Raw genomic sequence first — 23,261 nt, 5'->3', positions numbered from 1 at the left:
CAAAAGAAGTTCCCGGAAGAGGCGTCCCGGAAAGAGTTGCCAAAGGAATCCTGTAAGAAGTTCCAGAAGGAATTCACGAAAGAGTTCCCAAGTAAATTCCAGAGGAAGTTCCCGGAGAAATCCCTGCAGGAGTTCCACGAAGAATTCCGGAAGGAGTTACCGAAAGAATACTGGAAGTAGTTCCTGGAGGAATCCTGGAAAGAGTTCCCAAATAAATACTGGAAGAAATTTCAAGAGGAGTTCCGGAAAGAGTGCCCAAAGGAATCCCAAATAAATTCCGGAAGTAATAAAACACAGAAGCCCAGAAGAAGTACTCGGAGAAATCCTTGAAAGAGTTCCCGAAATAATACTGGAGGAATCCCGGAAGAGGTTCTTGAAGGAATCCCGAAAAGAGTTCCCGGTGGAATTACCTTAGCAATCCTGGAAGGAATTCTTAAACCAATATCAGAAGTAGTTCTTGAAAGAATTCTGGAAAAAGCTCCTGGAAGAAGCCCGAAGAACTTTTCGGAGGGATACCAAAAGAAGTTCTTGGCCATGCTGAGAATGGTCGAATTCGACAAGTAACAAATGAGCATAGTCAGGAATGAGCAGTAGAAGTGTCGTCGTGAGGTGTGACCAGCAAAGAGTGAGAAAAGAGGAATGATAAGATAGAAGTGATGAATGGGCAGTGAAGAGTCAGAAGTTATCTCTAAGGAATGAGCAGGCAAGTAGTGAGAAGTGAGGAATATAGGGTGAAGGTGAGTGAGAGTGAGTGTCAAAAAAGCAGTGAGAATTGAGCATAGAAAAGTGAAGAGTGAGAAACGAGCAGCAAAGAGTCAGAAGTGATAATCAAAAGAAGAATGATAAATTGAAAATGAAGAACGATTGTGAGTGAGGAGTTGGAGATTTCGGAATGAGTAGTTAGAAGCAACTAGGCAAAAGAGAGATTTGAGGAGTGTGAAAAGAGTAATGGCAATAATCTGACGAAAAATGTTCTTGTCGAGTGCTTCGCTTTCATTAGCGTCGCCGAGCATCTTCTCTCTTGGTTGCACTCTCGTATCGAACCGGTCAAAAGTATAAATAGCATTTCGGGCACTTTTTGTTACATTTGCCGAGTGTAACACAAGCTGAGTATATATCACTCAGCAACTCAACAACAACTGAAGATTCAGAAGTGATCCGTAAGGCATTAGCAGAGAATTAGGGACGAGTGAAAAGTGAGGAATAAAGAGTGAATGACTAGATATGAGCAGTAAATAGTGAAGGGGAGGAAAGAGTGATAAATCAGCAGCATTGAGAAGTGAGCAGTCAAAAATGAAGTGAAAAGTGAGAAGTCAGAAGTGAGAAGTAAGCAGTGAGTAATTACTAATCAATGAGAAGTGAGCAAAGGGGAATGAGCAATGAGGAGTGTGAAGCAGTGAAAGTCAGTGAAAAGTGACAAGCGAGGAGTGAGAAGAGATGAGCAGTCTATTTAAAAAAAATGTGAACTGTAAGGGATGATGAGTTAGTATTGTATAAAGAATTAGCATTAGTTAAAATTCAGGGATAAAAAGAAATTTAAAAAATAGTTAGTATGGGAAAAAGAAGAATAATGAGTGTGAGTCAATGAAGAGTGAACAGCGAGCAAGAAAGAGTCAGAAGTGAATAGTAAATAGAGAGGAATGATAAATGAAAAATGAAGATCGAAGATTGTGGAGCACTGATGAGTGAAAAGTGAGAAATGACCCACCAGTAACTCAGGTGGTGTTCGTGAATTACAACGTGTGCGTACACATTCAGCTCTTGGTAAGATCTAACCAATGGCAGCGAGCTATTCGATTGATCGTCAAATAAGAATTTTTGCTATTAGTCAGATAAATCAAGAAAAAAATTATTAGATGTTGCATAAGATGATAAAAGATAACCGACCGGAACGGGAATCGCACCCACCAGCACCTTCTCCGGATTGGCGATTCAAAGCCTTATCCACAAGGCTATCTGGAGACCCCTAGCTCAAGTAATGTAAAACATCTCAATACGAATTTTATTTTTCCAACAAGAAAGCAATTCTAAATGTTTTGCAAATAAGGAAAAATCTTGGTCCATAATGTAAAAAAACAAGAGAGCCTCTAGAGCATCAATTAAGGGGTAAATATTCTTTTATTAGCAGGCAACATTGCCAAAAACCATATCTAATAGCATTATCAAGATTTATTACAAGTAACAAACGTATTATGACACAATGGATTGCATTTAAGGTCCATCATTACTGCGTTCAACATTTGAATAGTCTATCTCGTATTTCAAGATATTAAGCTGTATTTGAATCTGAAAGATTAGTGTTGCTAGTTACAAAAATATTACTATGTCACAAGATGTAAAACAATGGAAACGAAGGAAGCACTATTTCTCTGTTGAATACTGGAAAGCATTTCTTGCATTGGATCTAAGAAATTGAGCTTTGTTAGATTCTCCGTGACCGATTATGAAGAATTAGCATTTGTTAGAATTCACGAATAAAAAAAAAAAAAACAAAAAAAATCCACATGACCAGTGTTGCCATGTGTGTAATGAACATGAGAACTATCTCTACTGTAGTGAATTGTAGATACAGATCTGTATTGTAAGTGTACCAAGTGTACCAAAAAATCTTGGAATTATTCTGTGCAACATGAGATAGCATTTTCTACTACTCTTTGGCGTAACGTCCTCACTGGTACAAACCCGACTGAAAAATTGTAACAAAAATGTAACATAATCCTAACAGATCATGATATTTATAACTCATTGTGATATAATTATGTTCAACATCCTTGCTGTTTTCCATATAATATAACTCAATTACATCACATTACCCGGGTAGAAGTGAAATACTGACGATCAAAACGTGATATTGGTTTGATTGATATAAGAGATAAAAGATCTGAAAAATGTTCCTGGAACATCTGAACAATATCAAAATTTGATATTCCAAGATGAAACGAAAAGCTTGCTGCGATTGGTTAGATCTTACAAGATCTAATTATGATCTGATGATGTTCCAGGAGTAAATTTTGAATATTATTTTCAGATCTTTTATCTCTTATATCAATCAAACCAATATCACATTTTGATCTCAATATCAAAATATGCTATTATTGAGCTCTTTTCCTCTACCCGGGTATGTTATAAATGATGTTTGATAACTTATTGTATTATAAATAAATTTTGAGTTTTCGATATCTGAAAATTTATGTTACAAAATTGTATCAAATTTTAATAGAAACTAGTATTCCTGAGGCTAAAATTCATATCACATTCATATCATATAATTATAACAAAATAGGTTATAATCTTGATTAGATCAGAGTATTTTTTATTACAATTTTAGTTATTTTAACATCATCCTGCATCTAATTTATAACATAATAAGTTATAGAAAAATATTATAACATCATAACACAATCTATATAAATAAAAATAAAATGATGTTTGTATGTCACGAATAGGCTCGGGAACGGGTCAATAAATCGATATGATTCTTCACTGTTGCATTCCGCCAGGGCTCCGACGTGTTCGTACGAAAAAAAAACATTAGGAAAAGTGACCGGGAAGGCAAGAAAAACGGCAAAATCAGAAATTACATTTTGAGGGGCATTTCTTCATTGAACCAGATGTCAAAAAACAGAGTAGGCAGGCAGTACGACGTTTGCCGGGACTGCTAGTATGATATAATTTTCTAGTCGGGAAACCTTACTCACAGCTTAGTGTTCTATGAGCATTTTCACAGTTAAATCAAGGAAATTTCCTTTACGAAAAGTTCCTGGACCGATTGGGGATCAAACCCGTCACCCTCAGCAAGGTAATGCATAATACCCAGGACTAAACAGCTGTGGCTATATGGGTCCTACTAGAACACAGAATTTATTAACTTCTATTGTTTCTAACCGCAGTTGTTATAATTTTATTATAAGCTAATTATCTGATTCTTCTCGTCGCGTAAACTCACCTGAAATGTCGGCCCACTCGGGCGACGTGAAACTATATTTGCCCTCCATGATGTTCCGCAGCATGACCATCTGCTTCCGATGCCAGAACGGGGGACAACCGACCAGCAGTGTGAACATGATAACGCCACACGCCCAACTGTTTGTTATGGTGTATGCACGAGCGAGTGCGCGAGGAAATCCAACCAAAGAACCAAAACAAAAAACGAAACAGAAAAGAATAGAAACTCCACTTTAGGTGACCCGTTGATTCTTGGTGGTCGTCGTCGTTAAAAACGACGACACGAATAGATACATAGGTAACGTACATATATGGCGTATGAGCGATCTCACCCGAAAGGCGAGCAGTACTTACATGTCTACTTCCTTGGAGTAGCCGGGTGCATCTTCGAACATGTTACACTTGAGCGTTTCCGGGGCTAAGTAACCAGGCGTGCCGCACAAATCTGTGGAAATATATTGAAAAACAAAAGGATTGAAGGATGTTTTTGTAAAGAACCATAAACAAACTATAACATAACAGTACAATCTATTGTGAACAATAACTCTTGGTGATTTTTAACAGTAACGTCTATTGTTCGGAATGTATCATTACACACATAAACGAATGCTGGTTTGATTTTATTAAACGACATCATGCATCATCTAGGGTATCGCGCCACTTGGGCGGTGGCTTCTATATTCGTCTGTTATCCACTATAACTCAGTCAATTTTGAACCAATTGACTTGAAATGTTGTACACGGGTAGATACTATACCTATCTCATCACATTCCAAAAGTTGTGTCAATTGGTTCAAATTTGACTGAGTTATAGTGGAAAACAGACGAATATAGAAGCCACCGCCCAAGTGGCGCGATTCCCTATAGTTAATAATATGTATATTATGAGCTATATCATATTATAATACGACCATATATAGCATGGTATTTTGATTGTTTTATTTCTTAATGTACTGCAATAAAGATCAAAATACGAATTGTAGTAATAGAATGTACGGCATTGAAAAAGGATTATCATTAGTAGAATCATCCAATTAAAGCAATATAATATGAAGTAATTGTTGTGTTATTATATGGTCATTGGTCATTGGTCAACGGTTGACCACCAGAACTCACCGAACAGCTTCTCGCCTTCCTTCAGCTTCCGTGCGAAGCCGAAATCGGTAATCTTCACATTCAGACAGTCATCCAGCAGGATGTTCTCCGGTTTCAGATCACGGTGTACGATGTTCTTCGAGTGAATGTAGTCCACACCTTCGAAGATTTGCCTGCAAGCATAGTAGTTATATGGTTGGTGGTTAATTGACGATGGTAGGTAATTACTGTGGTCTGCATTCCACATTCAATTTGAGCGCGTTATTTGGGCAATTGCACGGATCCTTCTCCGTTCTATTTCAAGGTGATCCAATGATCCGCGTGCGCGCACGCTAAATTCCGATCCACTTCACCGATTTTTGATTGGGGTTATATTGCGCGCCACCACCCGATCAAATCCGGGTGGCACAGTGGGTGAAAAGGAGAACGAACGATAGAAAAAAGAAAACAGTAAAACTAATTCCAGCACACTGAATTGTGAAGGATCGAATCTGCACTTAAGGCGAAACTGGATACATTTCCTCACTTTTTAGTTTTTGAATTTTTATAAAATATCGAAGCAATATTTTCAAAATCGGTTTTCGTGCACATGTAGATGGATCAAAGTATCTCCTGATTTTTTTTCAGATTGTAAATGTTTTTCGTTTTTGCAGAAACCATTTTTAAACATAATTTTACAAAAAAAAATGTTTCTGTAAAAACGAAAAACATTTTCAATCTGAAAAAAAAAATCAGGAGATACCTTGATCCATACTCTACATGTGCACGAAAACCGATTGTGAAAATATTGCTTCGTTATTTTATAAAAAATCAAAAACTTAAAAAATGAGGAAATGCTTCCAGTTTCGCCTTAACGTAGAATTTTTCTTTATGTATTGCATGCCTTTAGGGGATTTTTTTTATTACCATACGGGTTTGGGCCGAAGAATCTCAGATTATCTTGAAACTTTTTCCACAGGCAGGGTTCATATGTAGATATATGAACAAAAACTAAATAAAAAAAAATCAGGGTCGCCTATTTTTCCGGAAAACTCATGTGAAATTTGTTTGTTTTCCCCTGACACTACTTGCTTTGAAAAATTATAACTCAAGAACGAAGCATAGTAGAAACAAAGTTTTGTTTTAGAAAATTAAAGTAATGAAATTTTCTCAGATATCCAAAATAAATATGAACTGGAAAAAAATCCATAAAAATTTCCACAGTTGAGAAAATTCGTAAAGAAAAGCCGGAAAAACTATGCCCGAACTCGTGGAAAATTAGAAAAAAATATTTTTGAGAAGGTTTAATAATAAGCTTTAATCGCTGATATTTTTGAAATGCACTTTTTTTCGTTTTTGAGTTATGGCCAATTTTGTTGAAAAATGTCCAAATGTGTCATATAAGCCATTTTTGAAAAACCATAACTCAAGAACGAAGCATCGTAAAAACAAAGTTTTTTTAATGAAAATGAAAGAAAAATTTCTCAAGAAATCCAAAAAACACAAATAAAGTGGAAAAAGTTTTTTCTGCCGTTGAGAAAATTCATAAAGAAAAACCAAAAAAAAACAATGCCTGAACTCGTGGAAAATTCTCAAAAAAATATTTTAGAGAAGGAAATTTCATAAAGTCCATTCTATAAATTTCAGCGATCAAGAAATTTATAGAATGGACTTTTTGTTTCGTTTTTTAAATTATGTAAATTTTGTGATAAAATACCATATAATAAAGGCTTACATTTTCATTTTTCACAAGATTGGCCATAACTCAGGAAAAAAAACATTCCAAAAAATTTGCAGTCACAGTTTATAAAATCACCTTCTCAAAAATATTTTTTTTAATTTCTGCTAATTCAGGCATACTGATTTTCTTTTTAAATTTTCTCAACGGTGAAAACTTTTGTGGATAACTTTTTCCACTTTATATTTTTTTTTTTTGGCTTTCTGAGAAAATTTGCTTTCATTTTTATTAAGAAACTTTGTTTCTACGATGCTTCGTTCTTGAGTTATGATTTTTCAAAGAAAAATCTATTACGGCACATTTGGACATTTTTCAACAAAATTGGTCATAACTCAGGAAAGAAAATAAAGTGCATTCCAAAAATTTCAGCGACTAAAGATTATAAAATAACATACTCAAGAATATTTATTTGAGAATTTTCCACAAGTTCGGGCATAGTTTTTTTTTTTACTTTTCTTTACAAATTTTCTCAACCGTGGAAAATTTAGTGGAAAACTTTTGCCAGTTCATATTTTTTATTGAATTTCTAAGAAAATTTGATTTCATTTCTAAAAAAGTTTTTTTCCACGATGCTTCGTTCTTGAGTTATGATTTTTCAAAGTAAGTAGTGTCAGGGGAAAACAAAAAAAAAACACCTGAGTTTTTCGAAAAATAGGAGACCTTGAATTTTTTTCATTTTTTTTTAGTTCATACATCCATAAGCCCTTCCTGCGAAAAAAAAATAATGAAAATCTGAGACCATTCGGCCCAATTTGTTCGATAATGAAAAAATTCCCCTTAATTACCATGAAAAGTGTTGAATTACTAGAAATCAGCCAGAGAAGGCTTTGTTTACAAAAATTTATTCGTTCTTTAAAGACCCAATCTGGAAATACACATTGCGATAAAAACAAACATATTGTCAATATATTCAAGTAACAACTATAAAATTGTTTAGCACCAACACAGCACCAGCTGTGATTAGAAATGAACAGAAACTTTGTTTGAAATAAGAATGCTTCTTGTATTCATTTTCGACAGATTCTGTTTGAAATTACTTAACATATTTTTATTTTATTTCGAAGGTCGGCGCAACGCAAATATTTATTTTTCGATCATTTTTTTTTTTTTCTTTTGCAAGGAGAACTCATTTCCCAGAGTCATACAAACATCATGTAGATAACATTTGCTTTCAAAAAGGTTTGATAGACTTCGAAATTTAAGCAAATTTGCGATGAGCAACTGGTACACTTTGTAAAGGATTGGTAACACAGCGCAACATTTTTTTTATCTCAAGAGCAAACTTATGTGTCTCCGAAGGATTTTGGGCCGCTGAATCCGAATCCAGGCTCAGATTTGTTCCAACACGTCACAATTTTGAGCTATACCTCAACTTGTAAGGTAAAATATGCGATTTTGGGCTTTTTTGACTGCAAGCCTTAATGGCTTGCATGGAAATATTTTTTTTAAGCAATCAAAAGGTTTTTTGGTCAATTACCATCTAAATTAACGACTCATGCAAAATATTTCGTTTTACCTAATTAAATTTGATAGATTTTAGCATTTTATGTTAGTATGAAAACTTGCATGCAACTTTTGGAGGGTGACTTGTATGGGAAATATCGTACCTAACATAAATCGTTTAAAACTATCAAATTCGATTTGGTAAAACGAAATATTTTGCATGAGTCGTTGAGTTAGATGTTAATTGACCAATTAATTTTTTGATTGCTTAAAAAAAATATGTCCATGCTTAATGGCTTGCAGTCAAAAAAAGCCCAAAATCGCATATTTTGCCCTATAAACTGAGGTATAGCTCAAAATTGTAACGTGTTGGAGCAAAACTGAGCGCGGATTCGGATTCAGCGGCCCAAGATCTGTCAGAGACACATAAGTTTGCTCTTGAGACAGACCAAAAGTTAATTTTTGTTACGCTGTGTAATTGATCTCTGTATTTTTTCTGTTACAAAACCCCAATGCTGCGTATAACAAACAGTAGTATGATACATACGTAAAAGCTGAAATTCATATGCACAATAGTGCTGAAATATAAACAAACTGAAAATGAAAATTGCAAAAAAAAAATCCACGTAGTTCTGGTGAGATTTGAACCCACGTCCCCCAATTCAATAGACAGAGTGCGTTGATCAACTTCACCACAGAACAGGTAACGATTTTGCGGAGGTGAAAGCCAACCTGAATTGAATGTACACCTCGCCCCACGATCTTCTTCGCAATTTAGATTAGAATATCACTAAAAGGCAACCGTAATAAGTATTGGTAACATTTAGCCTGTTATTCATGGCTACAGAAATGGAAGGATTGTGCAGAGTAGTATAAATACTCACATGCTGATGCTTTTGCGATTCTTTACGTTAAGCGTAATACTGATTACCAAATTTGAGGAGTTTCTTCTAGGGTGCCCTTAGATAATGTCTTTTGAAATTTCTATGAAATCTCTGGGACTTCTTCCAAAATACTTGAATGTTTCTCCTAAGAATATACCCTTAGATACACGCTCATTCTTGTTTTCGATCGAATCCACTTTCGAACGTAAATCGTTCACATTCCCGCTTACGCCAGCAAAATCAAATGGGCAACGGATTCGAACGAAGCAAATACGTTCGAAAGTGGATGCGCCCGTAAACAAGAATGAGGGTGATAACCTCATATGATTCTGCTGGGAATTGAGAAGTTTTTGTTTCAGGATTTCTTCAGGAGTACTTTCTTGGATTTCCTCTAAAGATCTTAGAATTTCAACAGGAGTGTTATTCTAGCGATAGCTAGAACGAATGTACATAATTTGTATATGTAGAGAGAAGGGAGAAAGTACATAGAAAGATACAAAATAGGAGGAAATGGGCCAGGGATTGAACCTTCTGTATACGAATCAGAAGCGGTAACCACTAGACTACCAAGACCGTTCTGAAAATCCTTCAGGACTTTCTTCTAGGAAAACTCAAGGAGATGCTGCCACATATCCTTCAAAAGTCCCTTAGGGGACTCCTCCTGAAGTTCATTCTGAAAGTTTCTTTTGAGAATTTCCTGGTGCTTTTTTATAAATCTTCCAGGAGTTCTTCTGGGAATATTACAGGAGTTCCCTGGAGAAGGAATTTTCTGGGGAAACCCAGATTAAACTTATGTGGGATCGTTGAATGAACTTCTACAAAAGTTCCTGAATAAACCTTCTCAGGAAGAATACCTAGAATAATCAACAGATGTAATGCTTGGAGAAATCCTCAGATGAACTTCTTTGAGAAATCCTAAGAAGGCATCTTAAGGAATTATCACTATTTACCCTAAAGTAATCGACAGATGGAGTTTCTGGAGGAGTCCTCAGAAGTACTTTTAGGAGGAGTATTCGGATGAAATTTCTGGATAAAACTTTAGGCTGAGTTTCTGGAGAAATTCGTGAAGTAATCCCCAGTTGAAAATCCTGAAGAAATTCCCATAAGCACTTTTTGGAGGAATCGTCAGATGAATTTTCCGGTGGAACGTTGTTAAAAATTTTAAAATTCTAAAAAAAATGTCTGGAAAAAGTTCACAAAAACACCCATATCTCTGGGGTCATTTCTTCGTCATTTGAAAATTCTAATAAAAATACCCATATCTCCAAAAATTGAGTTGATAGAATAAAAGTTTGTTCGGCAAGCTTTCTTAAAATTATATTCTGTACAACTTTGCTGGATTTCATGTCTAAGAAAAATTAAATGAAAAGAACTATGAGATTTCAGAGGCGTTCGAGGGGATTTCAGGGGATTCCAGAGGCGTTTTTGGTGGTTCTACAGGGTTTCAGGAGGTTCCAGGGACTTTTAGGGGTTACAGGACGTGTCGGGAAGGTTTCAGAGCAGTTCTATGGGCGTCTGAAGGGGTTACAGGGCGTTTCGGGGAGGATTTAGAAGCACTTAAGGAGATGTCAGGGGCTTCTGGGGGTTCTAGGATGTTTCAGGGGGGCTTTCAGAACGTTTCAAGGGGTTACGGGGTGTTTCAGGAAGGTTTAAGAGGAGTTTTAGGGGGTTCCAGGATGTTTCAGGGGACATTTAGAGGCGTTTCAAGGGGTTACAGTATGTTCAGAACCATTTAAGGGGGTTTCAGGGAAATCCTCGATGTTTCAGGGGCTTTTAGGGGCGTTTCAAGGAGTTACAAAAGGTTTCAGGGAGGTGTTGCAATGCATCTGAAACCCGCATAAAATAGTCCAGATGTAACGCCCCTGAATTCCTCAGAACCTCCCGAAAACACCTATGTAACGCCTATGTGTCGCCCAAGGATGTTTTCGATCACCTGGCAAGCGTTTAACTCATTTGTCCATAACTCAGTTCAGAAGCCTAATATTGAAAAGTTGTGTTCAGCAAAGTTGTAGATTAGTGTTTTTCCTATAATTATCACCAAGGACGCCATATTCTAACTCTAATACTTTTCGAGTATGAGTAGGTAGTACTAGCGCTCTATCGCCGTATATGAGAGTTAGAATATGGCTTCCTTAGTGATAATTATAGAAAAAACACTTATCTATAACTTTGCCGAACACAACATTTCAATGTTAGGCTTCTGAACTGAGTTATGGACAAATAAAACTCGCGAAAAACCTCTGAAACTTCCTGAAATGCCTCCGAATCCCCCTAATACCCCCTCAGGCCCCATGTAATGTACCTATGACCTTCCAAAACCCAGGAAAACACCTCTGAAACATCATTGAAAAGCACCCCCTCCCCAGAAACATCCTTACATCTCTAGTCTAATTGTCTCTCTCGCACACTAACTGTTCTGGAAAGGGCACTCCAAAAACAATTTTTCGATGGAAAGCTCGAAGGATCAACTCACATCAATGAACTCAGTTCGACAAAATTGAGATGATGTCTGTATGTGTGTATGTATGTATGTCTGTGCGCAAAAAAAGCTCACTCACTTTTAAGGCACTTCCCATTGGCCGATTTTACGAATTTTACCACGAAACGAACCGGAATTTTACCGCATTGTTTGCTATTCGAAATTGTTTACGGTTAAATCAGTCTAGGCTTTCCGGAGTTCTGGTCATTTTAGTGATCTGGACCAGCACCGGTAGAACTGTTCATGTATAGAACTGAACCAAACTTTATTTTGCGACCCATCAAATTGTGTCGATTTTACCCGAGCAGGAATGAATAACTGCCTCATAACTAGAGCATACCAAAGTCAGGTATCATACCAAGACAAGGTATTGGTTGGTTATCCGGGTATTGAGATATTATTCAAATCTGGAAAAATCGCTATTTGTATGGAAAAATCACCGATTATTATTTAGGTATTGCCATACCTGATGTCATTATTCACGCGTTATGCACAGAATACACACCAGTTATTATTTTAGGTATTTTACCTCTTATGCAAGGCTACTTAATACCTCATTCAGGTTGTAGGTATTCGGTTTTCCATACCTGAGTTAGTTATTCTTCAGCTATTTTCTCCTGCTCGGGTAGTAACCTATCGACGATTTTTTGCGGAGCTCATCAATGGAGACCAGAAAGCCCCCGATGTCGGCCCGATTTCAAAATGGCGGCCTAAAATCCAAGATGGCGTCTCAAAATTCACAAAAGCGGCTGTTTTGATGAGTTTTAAACTTCAAAACCAGGCAATTGGGTATATTTGGTATGGGGAATATATCCGGAATCCATGATGGTGGCCCAAAGGTCAAGCTGTTCTAGTGGGTTCCAGGCTAAGCCATGCAATATAGGTATATTTTATATAAGGAAAATGTCTCGAGTCCAATTTGGCGACTAAAAATCGGCAGCACAAAATCAAAGATGGCGGCCCAAAATTCAAAATTATGGCTGTTTTAGTGAAAACCAATGAAATTTTCAAGCAAAATATATTTCAGATATGAATTGTCATGGCCAATATATTAGACAGTTCATGAGACTATATGGAAAACGTAAGCTAAATTATTGTTAAAAAAAAAATAAAACTTAAAAATCAATTATCTCAAAAAAGTTTTTTTAGATATTTTTTTGATATGCTATAGCGAACATATTTATTGCACTATGGGTGAAGATGGAGAAATGATGGACAAAAAAGTTATATTAATTTAAAAATGTAGGATTTTTTCAAAGTTAATGCGCTTTAAAAATGGTTTTGGTTCGATTTATTGGAGGCAACTTGCAATAGAAAAGTTTCGGCATAGTTTTGCTAAATGTTACCGTTTCCGAGATACAGATACATCTATATATATAAAAATGCAGTAGCATACGTGGGACCGCGCATAACTTGCGAACGGAAGGTCCGATTTTGGTCGTCTTAGTTTTGTTCTGTTAGTTTTCACCCAAGGAAGGTTTATGAGGCATAAAACATGGAAAAATGATAGTTTTTGAAAATCGATCTTCCATACCGGGGACCGGGGATTTGGTCTTGGCTAGAAACTTAAAACGTCAAAAAACGCAGTAGGCAAGACAAAGTTTGCCGGGTACAGCTAGTCTATATATATAAAAATTTTATTATAAAATTTCCTGAAAATGTCTAAGCTTCGGTTGTTTTCGAATGTGACTTATTGCACTGTGGCTAAAATCGTAAAAAAATATGGACAAAATATTACAAGTTTCCAAAATATAAGAAACATGAAATAATTAATTCACGAAATGTTCATAACTGAATTCTCCTTAGTTAGTCAATAGTTTGCAATTTTTTAGGCTAGAGTTAAGTAAGGAAACATAAATCTAATGCGTATTAAAGTGTTTATTTCCAAAAATCAGTAGTAGACCGGTCACAATGTGAAGACCAAATTTCTTGACCAGCTTGGCGTTTTCCATCCATTTCGTTATTTGATTGCTTCAACTTCTAGCCACTAAAAATTCTATATTCTAAACTTGATAATAGTTTGGATGACCTAGAACATCAAAAAACATATATTCCCCCATCTTTTGTCATTTGTTTGGCGCTAAAACTATTACAATAGCGAAACTGTATAATAATGCTATAATAATGAGCAATAAATATGTATTTCACATCGTATAATTAACCCTAAAAGGGATACCTGGGGTCCATTGGACCCCAGGCGCCTTTCAGAGCTCGTCTTTGATGGAATACACTCAGGAAGGTGACGAAACTGAGGCCATGAAGGTATCCCTTTTAGGGTTAAGAATCACTGATTCGTAAAAAAAAAGAAAAATCTAACACATTACAGATCAGTATAAATATAAAATTGAAAAAAAAAACTCTGATCGACTGGCGGCAGAGCCAGATGTGTGCAGCACGGGAAAAAATAAAAGATCATTTTCCACGCCTGCAACAGCATGCTTACTTTCAGTTTCATCATTCATTCAACCTACAAGAATTTGATCTCCTTTTCTTCCACTGTGCACTTTGCGTGGCGTGCTAATGTACGTGACTACGATCACGCTCCAGCAAGCACGCACTCAACTCACGTGTCCCAACACCCAACCCGTTGGCGTTGATAGTTCTGTAACCCAATCCACCCGCGCCGCACCGCACTCGAACTCAACTCACTACTCACCTCATAATATAGCGTGACTTCTTCTCGGACAGCGTCACCACCGAGGTCAGATAGTCAAACAGCTCACCCTGCCGGCACAACTCGAACACCAAAAAAATGAAAGCGTCCGACTCGAACACATCCTGAAGTTCAACTGTTGGAAGTAGAAACAGAAAAAAAAAACACGAAAATTCAAGTTAGTCATTAAATCCATATCCATTAGATTGCACCACTGGGGCCGCACAGTTTCGTCATCCAATACTTACTGATGTACTTGTGGCCCATCACTTGGCGCAGGATTTGAATCTCCTGGCGGGTCGCTTCCAGCATGTGATTGGAATCGCCCGATTCGATCGCACCGAGATCGATGATTTTCGCCGCAAACTCCTTGCCCGTTTCCTTCTCGATGCAGCGCCGCACCGTTGAACTGATGCCTCTGTTTTTTTTTTTTTCGGTGTGGATGTGGATGTGGGTCGATGCGTTGCGTTGTTGTGGACGCGATGGTGACGGAGGATCAAGTGATGATCAGCGTCGTTGAAGAAGCCGACCAGACGGCCAGAGTGAGCGGGGAACGAACAAAGGTTGAAAATTTAGTGCTCAGAAGGTGAATCATATTGCGCTGCCGCTTCTAGTTTAGTAGACTTTTGCCATCCGGCTGTGCGGAAATTGGACGACAAAGGAGGGTGTGAACGAAAAAATACGGTTAAAATGTTTTTCGCTGCGATTACGATGCCTGTTTCTAGTTCTTAAAAATCGAAAACCCCCATTTTTTATACTTGCAGAAGTACATTTTCAGATGCCGTTTGAAGAATAACTTATGGAAATCACATGCCGCGAAATATCATCATCGACCTATTGGACAATGAGTGCTTCGAACATGTTTCTTCTTGTTTCACTTCTTATTATTTGTATACTTATACATATTCTTCTTATACTTATAGTTTTTTCTTCTTTTTACTGATTCTTCTTTTCTTCTTGTCATTTCTACTCTTCTTTTTGACTCTCTTCCACAGTTAACTGAGAGCTACGGAAACCTCCGAGTATAAACCAAAAGTTTTGAGATTTAGAGATGACGCAAATGTCTCAAAGTTGAATTTTCGAGTAATAAAAAGATGCTTTCACTTTGAATCATTTTCAACCGAATGTCAATTTTCAACCGATTTCCAATATTTTTGAATGAATTTTTTTAAAAAGTTATTTTGAATAAACTTGTGTAGAACATTTCCAAGTAACATTTTCGAGTCAAATAATCTAAAAGAGGTTCTCATAACTATCATAAAACCAAATTAAAAGATGTTTGGTTTTATGACAGTTCTTAAGGCCGGACGGGACGGTGGTTGAATCGTCCGCCATTGCTCTGTTGCTAGTAAGATGCAAATCTCAACTTCTACTTCATATTATTGACTAGAAATTTGATCGTTCATTTGCTCACTTGTGGTGCACAATCGACTAAAATTTCAGCTACGTCAGTGCAGTGGAAATTGATATTTGCTTCTTCAAAATCGCGAGGCAAATTGTTAGAAAGAGAGGGAAGATAGGAAAAATTACACGTCGTCCCGTGCGGCCTTAAAACCTCTACAAGACTAGGTCATCAAAATGTTACTTATTTTTGTGTGCTTCGAGGCCGTATGGTTAGCGGCGCCAGCCTTGTAAGCATATTGCAAGTCACGGAGTGTGTGTATTCGATTCCCATTCCAGTCGGAAGAAAACTTTTCGTATATGCAGTTCGTTGTCTAGCGTAAGTTATGTTCAGTCTGTACAGCCTCCCCGGGTAGACGTGAATATCATAATCATATCTCAAAACGATTCAATTTTTATGTCAAATCTGCATATGATATTGGTGAGATATTAAAAAAGTTGCTAAATATCTGCTCAATATCTCATCGTGATATGATTTCAAAATTAGTATTTAATTTGATCTTCAGAAAGCCTTGTGCAATCCGCTGTATAAATATCGAAATATCCCAACTTTGCGCATGAAAACTAACTTTCGTGATTATTTTCATTATGTACCGTCCCCAAATTAGGCAACACTTCAAAGGATAGGGAATACAGTCTAGCGATATGACCCATACAAACAAGTTGGAGTTTGCATAAAAAAAGCATGATGGATGCCCCCAGCTCCCAATGAACCAACCACTACCAACCACTGTTTCAAAATGCTTAAGTTGCAAGAAATGGTGAACACAACACAGTTATCCAAAGTTTTGGTCAAACAGCATTAAATTAGGTAATTAATCATTATAGCCACACACTTATTTTAGAGTCACTTGTTCGGCTGTTCTATTTTCGGTAAAAGTTCGGATTACCGAAGTTCAGCACATTTTCATCGAAGTTAGGCTATTTTTTACCGAACGTTCGGTAAACATTACCGATAATTCAGTAGAGTTTACCGAACGTTCGGTAATTTTTCGACGTACTTCGATAATATTGTGATGAACATTCGGTAATCTGAACTTGTACCGAAAATAGAACAGCTGAATACGGTACTTTATTTTGAGTGTGCTCGCTTTTTGTATCATTTAATTGCAAAAATGGAGAATTTACCTTCTTATTATATAAAAAAACAGCTCATCACTACAATCTAGTGCTCTTTCAGTTAAAAAAAATATGCAATTCTCAATTGAGCTATAATTCATTTTTATTTTCCGGGCTATCGCTTCAGTTTGCAAATTTTGAGTTGAAACTGAAATTAATATTCTGCAACCGAACATTTATAATTGGAAAATTTAAAAAATACTGCTTAAGATCAAAATTAGCTCTTTACATTTCCATCTGCAACATCCAGAAATCGAAAAACCTGAAAAATACTGCTCAAGATCAAAAATAGTTTTTTCACACATTCATCTTTAACCTTGTCTGGACCCGTAACGTGGGTAGATCACCTTATAATGGTGCGTTACCAGGCCCGGATTAAGGATTGTGGGGGCCCGGGGCCCGAGCGGTTGTGAAGGCCCCTCGGAGGTACAAATGCGATGAACAATACAGTTTTTCTTTGTTTTTGAGCAGTAGGGTCTGGGACCATTTGGGCAGGAGCACCTATTTTGGGCACTTGCTGCTATAATTCAGTCAATTTTAAACCGATTGACTTGAATTTGTGTACATGGCTAGATACTGTGCGTATCAGATCGTGTTTCAAAAATCAAGTCAATCGGTTCAAAATTGACCGAGTTATAGCAGCAAGTGCCCAAAATAGGTGCTCCTGCCCAAATGGTCCCAGACCCTATTTGAACCAAAATTGGTTTTTGTGGGAGCCCCTAAAATATGGGGGCCCGGGGCCCTGGCCCCCCGGCCCCCCTTAGATCCGGCCCTGTGCGTTACGGTGTAAGATCTACCATAACAAATTTTGATTTTGTAATTCCCCAGCTTGGTTAATTTTAATGTAGGAGAATTATAAGATCAAAATTTGGTATACTTTTTTGTGTTTTGTTTGATATTTGTATTTTGTTTTTTTCACTACTAATACACCATTTGTTTCAGTGTTATTTTCATGATTTTAACTTTAATATAATAATGATTTGTTTCAGCACTGTTCAGGTAAATAAAGTTGTAATTGTAATGTAGGTCAATTAAAATTCTATGTATCATAATAATAATATTTATTATTTCAGGTAAAATCAGGTAATTGATCAACTATATAATAAATTATATTTAAATTACATGATACTTGGGATTTTGGGAGAGGTAACCTAAGGAAGCTAAATGAACTGGTTTCTGGACAAATGTTCGTGGGGTGGCCAGACTTTGTCACGAGATAACAACCATCGTGTTGTCTTTCGAAGGTTTCCAGTGAATTTAGCTTACCCTGCTACAACAAACCATCAGGTAGATCATCCCATTCCTCTGCAGCCATAGGTAATCCTTGCGCTGATGGTGGGTACTCAATCATCATCATCATCATCACATTCATCTTTAACCTTGTCTATAGCATCCGAAAATTGTAAGATCTGAAAACTACTATTCAAGAACAAAATTAGTTCATTCACATACTCATCTTCAACATGGCGCGACCAAACCAACACTACTACCATTATCTGCAAACACCTTGGAAAACATAGAACTTGATGCTATTGTTACCTCCTATTTTCAGATATGAGTCGTAGTTTAGTGGTAATGTCACTGCTCATAAACCACAAGGTCATATAAGTTCGACTCTAGTTGGGCCATTTTTTTCCTACTTCAATCCATCTGTCAGATCATTTTTTGATATTGGTTCGATGTTCTACATCCCAGATCAGTCCAGATATTAGTTTGATCTTATAATATCTAAATGAGATATTATTATGTTCTTCCCCATACTAATTTTTGATCTTTTATCTCTTATGTCAAACAAACCAATTATGATTATGATAATTATGATCTTGAGTACTTCACTGAGTAATATCTAATGATGATACTGATTTGATTTTTCCATTTACACGGGTCTGGCTAAAGATGGTGTTTGGTGTCCTATATTTATCAAAAATCACGTAAAATATGAGTTTTTTTCAGGATTTTTTTATTGTCGTCGCGGTTGAAACCCGAAGTTTCCCTATACCCGACAATCGAATTTTATCAAAATCCATACGTGAAACCTAACGTCGGACGTAGTGGGCTGGACAGCGGATTTGACTCTCTATCTAGCGCAATGTACTCGACGTACGTCCCGGACGTCCGACACACTGTTTAGTTGAAAAGTCGATTTTCGCGTATCAAAAATCCGATTTTCAACTGCACGAACAACTGGTCTAAAAGCATTAAGGGGTACCTACCTTGAGGATGATCAAAAAATCTAACTTTTTTATTGCATAATGAGAAAGGCAATTTCTTCGTTTTTTTTTCTTTTTGTAATCTATTTTGGAAATCCTATGGCAATTTCTTTGGAAAATCCGTCAGTAACAATGACTATGGGAATCATTGACATTTTCTTTGACATTTTCTTTGGATCCCTTTCGGATTTTTTTTAATCTTTCGATACCGTTTTAAAGATTTCATCGGTAATTCATTTCGGCATTTTTTAGCAATTTAATAAGCAAACCCCCGGAATTTGTTAAGGAACTTTAAATTTCAATCGTTTTGAGAACTTTTCAAGTATTTTTAATGCCTTAGCATTAAAATTAATGGTAATTTTCTTAGCAATTGTACTGGCTTTTTTATTCCTGGAATTCATCCACCAATCATTCCGACAACCCCTTTGAGAATTCTTTCGGTAAGGCCTTCAATAATTATTTCGGCAATATGCTACTGAAAGCTTCTTCGCAAACTTCTTTGCAAATTTCTTCGGAAACTCCTTTGGAATTCCCTCAGCAATCACTTCTGGCATTTTTTTCTGCAAATTTTGACATCTATATTTTTTGGAATTCCGTCGACATGTTCTTTGAGAAATGTGTTTAAAATTTCTTGCAGAAACTACCTATAATTCCTATGAATTCTCTAGACAATATCTTCGTGATTTCTTCAGTGATGCTCTTGGAAATTTCTGCCGTAGTTTCTTTGAAAATGGCTTTGGCAATTCCTTTGCTGGAATGTTTGTTTCGGAAAGTTTTAAAACAATTTCATCAATAATTCCTTAGGAATTTCTGAAGAATTCTTGAATTACTCGGCAACTCTTTCAAAATTCCTTCAAAACTTCTCCGGTAATTCCTTTGATGAGTCCTTCTGCAATTGTTTTAAGAGTTTTGTCGAGCATTGTCTTTGGGAATCTGTTACGAAATTTCTCGCCCTGGGCAATTTCAAAATTTCTTCGGATTTTTTCTGTGACAGTCCAATACTGTCCCTCTTCGCATGTCAGTCCTATGTTGTTTTTCAAAGCGCCAACCTTTTGTACTATAATTCCAATAATTTCCAAAATAATGTATTTACTTCATGCATACTCCTTTCGTGGCATATCCCTTTCTGGACGAACCAGCACAATCGTGCTGTTTTCGGCATTGGTTTTACACATTTTTTTCCTCAAAATATGTGATGTAAATAGTTTTTATGAAAGTTTGATGAAAATCTGTACAACTCTACTAAGAATCTGGCTAGTATTCCCGAGATTCTGAGAAGATTTTTTTTTAATTATCAATCAAGTAATTGTTGGACGTGTAATTTCAACTCAAGGAACACGATATCAGCTTGTACGAGTTTTTTTAAAGAACTTTGAATATTTGGGTGAATAATATTACTCCATATTATCGAAATCATGATTTAAATTGGAACAGGGATTAGCTGTTCTTATTATCTTCTTCTTATTCACTTCTATGATTTGAATACCCTGTCAAGCTGATCTCGTGTAACTAGATTTAAAATTATATGTCTAAATTTCTCCACACTAACACTTTGCAGTGATTTAACAATTACAATAAATCATCTGTACCGTAATCCGGGGTCAAATTGATCACTTTAAAACAACTTTTGCGGATAACATTAGAAGAATTCCAAATATTGCCAAAAGAATTTCTGTAAAATCAGTACCCAGTCGATCTCCATGGAACCATGTGACAGAATTTTGTTCAACAAATTTAAAATTTAAGTTAAATAACTCCAAATATCAAAAAAATTGGAAATGCCACTTTGGGGCGAAATTGATCAGTATACCATTAAGCATTGGTTGGAAACGAAAACTTCCTTTTCTGCTTAATTTTGCTCTTCTAAACCCGAATAACGCAATTACAATCTTACAACTAGTGAATTTTATACTTAAAATTCAAAATTAAATTTTAAAATTTCCCTTTAAACGCCTAAAGGTAGGCAATTTCATTTGATATAAGTGATTTCTGGAACAATAAATGACTATTTCTACATAAAATGAACTTTTTTATAACTATTTCATGTTCTAATTAGCTACATTACATCCCAACCAAGGCTCCACAAAAATGTTAAAACAGAGAATTTACGGGAAGTCCTATTAGCAATCTATTGTTTAGTAGCCTTGATTTCAGCAAAATGAGAAATACATCGCAAATTCCTAAAAAAATAAGGCAAAACTAACTTTTTTCTAAAAATTTAAAAGTGTTCACTCATCTCTAGACATCTACGAACCAGATGACGTGAAAAGTTTAAGATCATTTGGCGCTTAAGAGTTCCTAGTGTGGAATTACAATGTAGTACCCGAATGATCAATTTCACCCCGCTGATCAATTTGACCCCGGTTTACGGTACCATAAAACGCCTAAAAGTAGGCACCCCAAAAAGTGCATAGGTGGATAAAGTAACCGAAGTAAAGAAAGTTTTGTTCTAGAGGACGTTAAGTTTATAAGAGAAAATTTGAGAAAATCATTCTTTTATGGTCCGTCACAAAAGGGATATGTGTCTGTGAAATGAGGGGGGAATGATATCAAATTTGTTTTAAATGACCTTGTGAGCGACAAAAACATGACTTGCATTAGAAACGACATGGGACTTTAATGCGAAGAGGGGCAGTATAAGAATTCCGTTGGAAATTGATTTGGCAATTCCAATTTCAGACTCCTCCGGCTATACCTTTGTAAATTCTTTGTAAAAAAAATCTTCAAAAATTCCTTCAGCAATTTCAATTGGGAATTTTTGAATTTCCAAATGAATGACCGAAGGAATTTCCAAAAAATATTATGAATGAATTGTGGGAGAAATTCTTTACATAATTGCCTGGAAATTCTCGAAGAAATCAACGAAGGAGTTCAGAAGCAATTGCCAGAAATGTTTCTAAACATCTTTTCGAAAAATTCTCAAAAATAATATGAAGAAAATTTAAATACATTACTTCAGAAATTCACATTTTATTTGCCAAAACAATTAAAATAAAATGCCGACGGAATCCCTGCCTAAAGGAACCGTTAAAAGATATTTTTTTGGAAAAATTGATTTTTTCTTCAAATACATAACCGATAAAATGAAAACAATAGGACGCAATCAGTGAAGTGCTAGATTGAAAGTAGTGAGCTGGATTTTTGTATGATGAGATAATCGATAAATTCTCCATTTCTGCAATAAAATGGTTCAACCAGCGCTGGTATTATGATTTCTTGACTACAGTACGGACCCGATTTTGTTAGCGCCATTCTGCGACGAACTTTTTGTTCTCATTATCTAACGGTCAAACTTTGATCAATTCATTTAAGATCATCATCAAACTGTTTCGATTTTTGAGAGGGGCAAAAAATGTGTTCCGGAAAGGGGCTGACAAAATCGGGTACCTTTTGTAATTTGATGCTGTTTGAGCAAAAGTTTGGGTAACTGTGTTGTTGAAGTACAGTAACCCCACACCATGGTAAGTATAAGGAAGGTAATCCGATATATCAGGTTATACAATCCGCCATATTGGGAAATCAAACGACAGCAGGCAAGTTTGTTGTGCTTTCATAAATATGGTTTGGTCAATAGCAAACCATGACCAGAAAACTGACACTTTACCAGAATTTATTTCATCATCATTAATCACTTTTTAATCAGAGTTTGCACCAAATTTCTCACACTTAAGAAAGATCTGTGAATGAATTACTTGAAAATGATTATGTTTCAAAGTATGATCAGTTTTTATACTAAATTTGTGCACATAACTGCTTTTTGCTGGCGTGTTACCGTGCGGGCCAAAAGTTGACTGTGTGTATTTCACTGGTGTCCGGGTTCCAATTCCGTGTAATAAATATAACAACCATAGTGAGGTGTCTGCCACCACATCATCGGCAATTTATAATGTTCCTGGTTTTACATTTGGGATTCCTGCTTATTGGGATGATAAAGATATCGAAACACGAAGCAATAGAGACGCAAAATCGCTGCCGATACGAGATTTTTTTCACTTGGGTGAAAGCAAACAATCATCCCATAGCAAAACTACAGAATGCAGCGTAAACAAACTGGCCAGCTGCCACCTCTACCTCCCCCGCCAAGTACCTCACCCCGCATCCTCAGACTGCTTAAATGCTAACACCTTCCTCCAATACATCTTGCCCCACACCGATGAATCACCTTAATTTTGTACACTATTTATGAATCACCATGTTGATCAAATGAGTGATCCATAAACTGTGGTCATTTTTGCCGATTCATAAATTGTGGGGTCACTGTAACAAGAAATAAATAATGCAACAACACAATTACCCAAACTTCTGCTCAAACAGC

At 36.3% G+C, this 23,261-nt stretch overlaps 2 protein-coding genes across 4 annotated transcripts in view; both read right to left on the bottom strand.

Annotated features, from left to right (window-relative positions):
- Positions 1-23,261, bottom strand: part of LOC109418342 (phosphorylase b kinase gamma catalytic chain, skeletal muscle/heart isoform) — a 164,795-nt gene that overhangs the window by 34,415 nt on the left and 107,119 nt on the right. The gene's annotated exons all lie outside the window — the stretch shown is intronic.
- The window catches only part of LOC115253710 (phosphorylase b kinase gamma catalytic chain, skeletal muscle/heart isoform), an 81,478-nt gene that overhangs the window by 33,420 nt on the left and 24,797 nt on the right, over positions 1-23,261 (bottom strand). For all 3 annotated transcript variants that reach the window (XM_062860591.1, XM_062860592.1, XM_062860594.1), the window contains exons 2-6: positions 14,465-14,634; positions 14,220-14,352; positions 5,062-5,213; positions 4,300-4,390; positions 3,947-4,083 (exon numbers count right to left, since the gene is read on the bottom strand). In XM_062860591.1, coding sequence (XP_062716575.1) covers positions 3,947-4,083; positions 4,300-4,390; positions 5,062-5,213; positions 14,220-14,352; positions 14,465-14,634 — 683 coding nt within the window. The remainder of the gene's footprint in view (positions 1-3,946; positions 4,084-4,299; positions 4,391-5,061; positions 5,214-14,219; positions 14,353-14,464; positions 14,635-23,261) is intronic.

This window comes from Aedes albopictus, chromosome 3, assembly GCF_035046485.1.
Source record: "Aedes albopictus strain Foshan chromosome 3, AalbF5, whole genome shotgun sequence".
Classification (NCBI taxonomy): domain Eukaryota; kingdom Metazoa; phylum Arthropoda; class Insecta; order Diptera; family Culicidae; genus Aedes; species Aedes albopictus.
This window is presented reverse-complemented; position numbering and strand designations above follow the sequence as displayed.